The following is a 9,356-nucleotide window of genomic DNA, read 5'->3' as shown; positions in this document are numbered from 1 at the left end:
ACTAACTCATCCACTGTAGAGTGTTACGGAATTCTCCAACGGTTTACCACACAAGCCACTTCCTATAAACTTTAACATGTCGGTTACCTGGAATTCTTTTCTCACTAGTCGCTGATCACGAAAACTCACGGAACTTCGTCATATCACTTAATCCATCATATCCCTTAGTCCTTATCTGTAGACTCTCTTCCTTGAGCGTACTCACGGTGACACTACATCTGAAATAAGCAAAACATCTCCACAACCTATACTGACCTAAGTAATCCCGAAGATGTACCTTATTTTTACCAATTCTCGATCAACTATACTCTTTCTAGACTCTTCAATTCCCCAAATCCAATCAGATCACAATCATCGTCGCCCTCTAACCATTTCTCGAACCCGCTCCATAGAATACCACATAATCATAAGTCTTGCAACTAGCCAAGTCAATCCTAGAGATAGTAGCATGTCACACAGTCTACACACTAGAGTTTCCTTAACTCACTCCACTCTAAAAGTGAATACTCTCAAAAATCGCGTATCACATACACAGTCCTACTAATGTCCCCACGTATCTCTGCCAAGGTGCCTTTGCTCAAATTTCTATACTCAAATTTTGAACTGTTCTCCACAACGCGAATTAATTTAAACCTCATCATCGATTTACCACTTCGAATGTCCCCATTGCTGAACCAGGGCACCTCTAACCATTCGTGTGATTGTCACTTTTATTCGATTAACTCAACCGAGCAGCAACACCAGTAATAGCAAGAACTAACCGAGACTAACACAACAGGTAGAAAGCTCCTAACTCCAAGCCAATACTAGAGGTAACACCCAATCGCTCCATGACTACTAAAACTTTGCACTTTTCCAATACTAGAGTCATCCTTACTAGTCAACCACTGGCTGCTATTGGCCCACAACATAACCGAACATACCGACTCAATACTGAACCCTTATGTCTATTCTGCCATGTGGGACCGCAACATAACTCTCAAATCAACTAGCTCTTGGTTCCACGATATCCTTACCATCCCTCTAAAACGAAGACTTGGTGAACATACCCTTTACTAAAAGACTCGAACCACAACTGCCAACATCTTAAGTCTTCACTCGCCACAGGTAGCCCTACTTTCTGATCTAGGACCGATAATCACTTTCCTGAAAGGACCTACAAGCCACTAGCATATAGCCATGTCAAAGTCTAACTTAACTTTCCCCTACCGAAAATGAATCCACTCTCGTACCAATTGGAACCTCATTCTAACAAACACGTCAGATACCAATTTTTTTCCATCCTAATAGCGGAGATTATTATATCCAAGTCCTCTCCCTTACACGTCCGTCCCATTACCACGAAAAGTACTCATACCAAAACATTCTAAGAAGTCTTACTTCGTTATATGTTTCCCATAAAAGTCGCCCTTACGTCCTTATTCTCAACTTCTCTTCTTTATTACACGCGATCACTATACTTTTACCGAAATTCGATGATCCTTACTGAACCCACACTCGTACCATGCACACCATCATATTACCCTGACGAAGTTGACACTTTTCACAAAACAAATCACTCTTGTTAAGCCAAGTACGCACTTTGCCTCTTCCGAGCAACCCAACATTGAAAACATGGAGATCATTTGACCCTTTATATCGTCTTTCCCATTTACCAAGAGACCCCTACAACGAACGAGTCTAACCACGATTCCACACAACTGAAACCTCAAACCGTAGTTAGAAACTGGACTTGTTCTCGCATCCGAATCAGGATGACACATCTCGTACCATACCATAACACGTCATAACAAAACCGCTCGCATAAGAGTTCAAAAATGAGTTTTCACCACTTGTGAGAGAGTATGACAAGGATATTCAGATACCAATTGGAATCGACTGGATACTAATTTGGATGAAGTAGCACGAAGGAATGCAAGAATTCAAAGTTTCCTAAATGTCCCATAGCTTCTCGCAGATAGGTACGGAACTCATGGTACCAATCCGCAAGACTCTACTAGACATGCTATTGTACTTATAGAATGGGTAACCTAGGGCTCTGATACCAACTTGTCACACCCCAACTAGGGAAACATGCGGGCACCTACCATTCCCCACCTTAGTAGGCGAACCCGTCCTTTATTTACAACCAAACAATAAATAAGGTAAATCCAATCACCCAGAATTACATAATAGGTCTAACATAAATAGATAAATATAATAAATGCGGAAGATACATCGAATCCCAAAATCTTGTCTGAATAGTACAAGAGACACTACATAATGTGTGGGAAATACAAGTCTCGAATATCTACAATTATCTATCTGAATGGAAAGAGATAAAGACAGTAATGATAAGAGGAGTCATCCTAGCTGCGAATCCGACCATGTGCTCACCCTGGATACTCGTCAGCCAGGCCTCAAAATTCAATCACGGGGAGTGGAATGGACCTCTCTTAAATCTACTCCCTGAAAAGGAGTGTAGCAAGGTAGCATCAGTACAACAACACGTACTGAATAGGCCAACAATAATTAGTTAACATATATAAAGAAAGAGACTGAAGAATAGACTTGCTCACAATCAGATATAAATACCACACAGTCCAAGAATAATCGTCTTAAGTACATAAGGATCAATAACCAAATCATGGCCTATGGTGAGGCACCTAAACACAAGTCTTGCCAAGTTTTCCACGATTTCTCAGAATAACCACATCAATAGCACCGCCAACAATATTACTCCGTATCCTCAAGTCTCAATCTAGGAGAAAGTCTCTACTCCTCGAATCTATCAATTCCCAAGTATGTATTAATCAGGCACACGACGATCTCAAGCAGTAACCAAGTAGGAAGTCAATGGTCACGAGTACCGTACAATACAATAAATAACTACAACACTCAGGTGTATGAGTGAATGAAATTTGAATGCAATGCAATGCAATGATACACACACGCTTCAGACGGATGATGTCTATGCTCCGACAGTCATGACCCATGGGGGACTCGCGAAGTCCATGTACCTGTTGCTGCACACAACCCGATTCAAAAATAGGTTTAATATATGTTGCGACGTGCAACCCGATCCAATATATGTATAAAATATGTTGCGGCACGCAAACCGATACAAAAGCATGAATGATATCAACGCCAATGAGAATATATCAATATCAATAGTGCCACACATGGACACATATCACGAGAATCTGTCAATATCAATTGTGTCACACATGGACACGTATCACAATATCACGAATAAATCACTTACTTCCTCTTTACAAAACAATGCCCAATAATTACAATCACACAACAATACCAAGCCCATCTAATATCAGAGTATAATGGAAGATGAGAAGGAGTACAATGCATAATATTAATGAAAAATGATAACTTATCAAATCAATCGTGCCACACATAGACATATATCTCAACCACATTATCAATAGCTTAACCTTATTTTATTTTCCACCAACCTCAACAATGATAAATATGCTCTCCAAATCATAAGCAATCACTAAGAATCAACTCGATAGTCAATCACGTTGCGACAAGCCAACAACTCACAATAAGGTAACAAGCCATAGTACACAATAAGGCGACAAGCCATAGTCAACAACAATACCAACCTAAGTATTCCAACCCAAACTTCGTACCCGAAGGCGCACTTGCTTTCTCCAACAATCACTAACTCTACATATGCTTTACTAGCTGAAGTTTAACATAAGGTAAGTCGTAACCTACCTGGAATGCCGAACAGGAGCCACGAACCGTCACACCTTGGCCTTGCCCTTTCTTTATGCCTCTGAGTACTTAGAGTCTAATCATAAATGTATTCTAGTTTAGAAACAAAGAAGAACAATACCTATATTGCTAAGCTTATAATTTAGGTCTAATCCAACCTATGAAAATTGGGGAAACGGGCCCACAAGAGTAAAATGGGAAATAATAAGATGGAATATGCAATTCAAGTCTAGATGATAAAAAAAACCACTTATCAATTGCTAGATTACCTCAAGATTAAGCTAAATTCGGATTTAAAGTGAAACCCCTAAATTTGGGTATGAACAATAACTTTTCAATCCACAAATTAACCTCTAATAATGGAAGGTATAAGCTTAACAACAATGAATATATCAGATTCTAGGGTTATACTAGCCAATTTCATCAACAATTTCTATTTAGGAAATCTAAAACCCATTTTAAGAATTTATCATAAAACCCATCTTTCCCTCTTTGATTCTAGTGATATTAAGGAAGGTAAGTAATGAATTCTAAATCCAAGGATCTTACCTTTATGAAGATTCAGTCCTAAAGCTCTCAAAATCGCCCAATTATGCTTAGAAAAGGACGAAATGAAATGAGAAGGGTTTTTACCATGGGGAATAAGAAATAAATCTGCCCGTAACCCACTGCCGCAGTAGGTCATCCGCTACAGCGTAGCGGCTGGCTTGACCGCTATCACGAGTCGGCCACAGCGGATGGTCGTCCGTTGCGGCGACCTGCCACAAACTCACAGAACACGCTACGACAGTCGGTCCCTCGCTACAGCGATACCGCTACTATGGTTCTGGTGCCACTGCGGCGGACACCAGAATATTCTTGATTTTTGTCTAGTTTCATCCCGAAATCCGACTATCACTCGAGGCCCCACAAATACAAAACAAACATGCATACACGTGGCCTCAAATTTTCCAACGGAGGTCTATTTGACCAAGTCAATCCCCAATGGCCTAGCGCCAACTTTCCAAACCAAGTCCCAAAACTCTACCAAAACGAACCAAACCTGCCACCTAGTCACAAATGACCATCCGAACCTCTCGGAATTGACGAAATACAGAAAAGGTCCGTTTACCCAAAAGTCAACTTTGAGTCAAATAGTTTTCACTTAAAGTCTCAAATTTCCAAAAGTCATACTAAAACTCGCCCGGTCACCTCGAAAACCGTGCCACCTGTCCCCGCGGGTCAAAATCGTACTAATAGGACTCGGGAAAGGGTCAAAAATGACCAAACGGGTCGTTACAGTGTGATTTTTCACACTATGTATTTGGGCAATACATATTTGTAAGTATCCTCCTTTTGTTTCTGTCGATATGAATAGCTCAGCTGTACTTTAGAAATCCCTAGGTTCGGTGAGACTAATCTGTGATAGTGTAAATTAACAGCCAAGAAGATGATATTTAATTACTTTTGCACTCCTAGCTAAATTTAAATTAGCGGTAATAAAAATTGTTGTTCGCCTATTTTGCCCCATAGAGATCGAGAGATGCAAAGATCACGAGAGATTCATAAAACTAATACAACACTAATCTTATTGAACCATCAACCATAATGACACACACAAAGGAAAAAAAGAAAAGAAAAAGGGAAACAACTACAAAAACAACAAATCTGTTCTTGTAGAAACAGGACAGAAAACTACTAAATGAATACTTCCTAATCAAACGAAAGCAACAGACTAACGGAGAGAATAACCTTTATTTCCACCCCTTCCCGTTATTGTCTCATCAGAAAACATCAAAAAATATAAAAATAAACATGACATGAGTTTAAATTGGGAAATGTTCATGGAAATTGCGGAGAGGGTGGTGGTAACCGAGCTTGAGTAGTGGAGCAAAAATTCTTGAGGGCAGGTGGAAAAAAAGGATTGAAGGGGAAGATGTTTGGCCAACATCCATCATCAATATCCAAAGCAGCTCTGCAGCACTGAGGACCAAGCAGACGAAGTTGAATGCTCAGAAAAGATGTAATAATTTCTTCCACACAGCCTGGAACATCTCCCACTGATGCAAAGCATTTTGCTATCATGTCCGGACCTCCAAATAAAAGAGACAAGCTTGGTGCTGTCAACATAGATATGCACACGGTTATAAGCACACTTGAGTATAAACTTCGTTGAAAAGCCATTGTTTTTTCTAGAGAACGGTATCTGCCAGCAAGTTTTTCTGTAGTGTTGTTAGTTGGATTTGCTAGTGTGAAGGATTTTGGAGGTATATATATGCAAAAAAGAATTTAATGACATTGAAACTGTTCCTCTGACTTTTGATTTTGGTTGTTCAATGTAAGCATTTTATGACATACTTAAAGAGAGGCTATGAATTAATGGTTTCGTTACATTTATAATGCACGGGCAGTTTTGTACTCTGTCACTATTATAATTTAATTTACAGTAAGTACATTATCAGATGGCTTGGTGGTGACACTTGTCATTGACTCATTATATTGTCTCAACTCTCAAGCAAGATTGGTCCGTTTTCCATCCCTCAATTTCAAGTGCAACAATGCTTGACAAAACTTAAGGATTCTCTTGAGTCTTTCAAGGGAGTCTGGTATAATATTGTTATCAATAAAATACAAAGGAAATACAAAACTCACTATAATAGTTCTTCTAACACAGTGCTAAACACAACTACCAAAATAAGTGATACATAGGGTGTGTTCGGTATAAAGGAAAACATTTTCCAGAAAATATTTTTCAATTTTCTCTTGTTCGTTTGGTCAAAAATTTAAAAAAATATTTTCTTTAGGAATTTTTTTTTTTTTTAAATGAGAAAAATGACTTTCCTAATGAAAGTAGGGAAAATAAGTACTACAAGTGACATGCCACCAACCACCCCACCCCCACCACCACACAACCACCACAACGCACCAAATCCCAACCACACCCACCCACCACAACACCCCTCCACTCCCCCTCAATTTTTTTTTCTTTTAACAAAAAAAGCTTTAAATACATTTTTTGATTTTCTACACCCACCTGCTTCGACCCCCCCCCCCCTCCTCCCACCATCCTCCATCCTGCAATTTTATTTTTTGAAAAAAAAGTTTAAAAAAGTTTTTTATTTTATTTTATTTTTTTATCCCCCACCTGCTCCCCCAGCAATCCACCCACCCTCCAAAAAAAAAAATGGTTTTGGATTTTTTTTTTTGGGTTTAATTGTAAGTGTATTCTGCAAGATTAATTACTGAAACTATGTCTCCTAACAGTTGGGATGAAATACCGGTTATTGAATCACAACGTGGGTGGTTTAATTTTAACTTAAATAATGTATGTGGTCAATCATAATAAGTCATGTATAATTTTTAAATTGAAAATTTTTATAAGATTTAGGGGTCGCTTAGTATGATAGATAAGGAAAAATAGTTCAGGGATAAAAATTTAGTACCCTCTTATCCCATCTTTGGTTACTAATCCTGGAATAAGTTATTCCAAGATTAAAAGTAGTACCAGAATAAGTTATCCCTTGCAGAGGGTGGAATAACAATCCCAGGATTAGTTATACCAGGATAAATAAAATTAAAATGACAAAAATAGCCCTGAGGTCCCTCAAACCTTTTATCTACTAAATAAGATAGAGGGTATTTTTTAAAACAAACAAGTTTTCCTTAGAAATTATGCAATGAATGTTACTTTTAATACAACAAACCAAACAATCAATAAGAAATAAAACAGGATAACTAATCCAATCATAATTAATCCCAGTACAATTAATCCCAACATAACTAATCCCAGCATAACTTGTCTTAAAACAAAACGACCCTTAGGGTGTTAGTGTGAGGGGTGCTTTTGAGCCAAAAAAAAAGGTTAGGGACATTTTTAGACTAATAAGTGGATGGAGGGTATTTATGAGCTATTTTCCATACGTTACAGATATTTTTGACCCTTTTCCATTCTTTATATAATCGGGCTTATAACTCGAAACTCTCACTTAGTTGCTAAATACTCCATCTGTCTCAATTTATGTGATACTTTTCGCTTCCAGAGATTCAAACCGCATGAACTTTGACCAACATTTTAAGATATATTTTTTCACCAAATTAATATAAGAAAAATTGCAACTTATAGTAATTTTCATGTAGTTTTCAAATATATAAATTTAATCTTAAAATATTGAATTAATCTAATCTAGTTTTAAAGTTTAGTCAAATTGACTCTCGAAATGCGAAAAGTATCACATAAATTGGGATGGAGGGAGTATACTGATACTATATTACTGATTATGGTTTGGCCAAATAAATAGGCAGCCTTATAAAGTGGGCATTATTTTCCATTTACCCAAATAAAAGTGTGCCAATTAAACGCAATAGTCTGACTTGGCAAGAAGAGTATTTTTCATATCTCTTGAGTATGTGAGTAGATCCAATTTTTTTTTTAAAAAAAAGGAAAAGAAAAAAAGCACCTTGTTATTAAAAAACAATATCACCAGGGACGGAGCTACAGTGTAACGAGGGGATTCAGCCGAACCCAGTAGCTTTTGCGTAGACCCTAAATTTGAATTAGAAAATCTAGCAGTTATATATAATTATTTAGATGCGAACCCACATACAAAGGCAAGCGGACAGTTCATTGGTTAGTGCGTGACTAGCAAAGCACTTCGTTTCCCCGAGATATGGGGTCGAAACCAACTGTTTCATTTTCTATAGTTAGTAAAGCAACATCTACTCTAAAACAAAACATCCGACTGTTGGTTTCTTCACACACCTCAAAGTGTTAAACCAAAAATCTGATTTTCAAAGAATTTAGGGTTCTAACTTTTGTTGACCATCGCCACTGCTGTGGCCCGCCACCTGTTGCTTGCCGAAGCCTGGACTTTGGACCTCCGCCATTTTCCTATCTTCCTCCTTTTGTTTTTATCTATTTTCCTATTATTATGTGTAACAATTCATTCAAAATATGATTTTTAATCTTTGATTATAGGGCCGTCCCATATATTGACCTTTTCTATTAATCAAATTGTTGTTTTGCTTCCCAAAATTTCAAGCCAAAATCCCCGACGCCGAGAACTATGTGGTCCCTTTCTTATTTTTAATAATTTATATAGTGCAATTTTTTCTTTAAAATGGTACCATACAAACTTAGGATATTTTTGAAAATAAATTACTTTAATATTGTGAACTATTAATGAAGTTCCAATGCTGATTATTGCTGCTTTTGGTTTTGCAATTTCTTTCCATTTTCTTTAGAGTGTTTGCGTTGGCCGTTGAGGAATATTCAGAGAGTAGACCGCTCCTCCATTTTTTTTTTTTTTTTGCAATTTGCTAAGTGTGCATAATGCACATGAGGTGTTTTAGAAACATATAATTTGAAGTATAATTCGTGCTTTATGATTTTTAAGATCTTTAAGCAAGAATCAATATGATTACGAATATTTTCAAGCCTCAAACTCCATCAAATACTTCTCCTAGCTCTTCTTTGTCAAGCTCTTAATCGCCTATCAATCTTTTCAAAGCATCGGATAATGACAAACTATTGGCCATTTGGATCTTAAACCAGATTCTGCTGAAAGAAAACAAATATCGAAATTTTCTCCTAATATGTGACCGAGTGAGGAGATATTACATACTAAAGAAACCTTGCCAACCTCAAGAATTTGAATTTCCAA

The 9,356-nt window shown here is 37.5% G+C and overlaps 1 protein-coding gene across 1 annotated transcript; it reads right to left on the bottom strand.

Annotated features, from left to right (window-relative positions):
• Window positions 1-5,538: 5,538 nt before the first annotated feature.
• On the bottom strand, window positions 5,539-5,880 carry LOC132624158 (uncharacterized). Its single transcript, XM_060338980.1, has one exon. It carries the CDS (start codon window positions 5,878-5,880, stop codon window positions 5,539-5,541), a length of 342 nt encoding a protein of 113 aa, XP_060194963.1.
• Between the last annotated feature and the right edge of the window lie 3,476 nt (window positions 5,881-9,356).

The sequence above is a fragment of the Lycium barbarum genome, chromosome 12 (genome assembly GCF_019175385.1).
Source record: "Lycium barbarum isolate Lr01 chromosome 12, ASM1917538v2, whole genome shotgun sequence".
Classification (NCBI taxonomy): domain Eukaryota; kingdom Viridiplantae; phylum Streptophyta; class Magnoliopsida; order Solanales; family Solanaceae; genus Lycium; species Lycium barbarum.
Note: the sequence above shows the minus strand (reverse complement) of the source record. Positions and strands in the feature narration are given on the sequence as shown.

What these genes read in the sequence shown, in the direction of transcription:
- LOC132624158 (XM_060338980.1), bottom strand. Translation starts at nt 5,880, where the DNA reads ATGGCTTTTCAACGAAGTTTATACTCAAGTGTGCTTATAACCGTGTGC.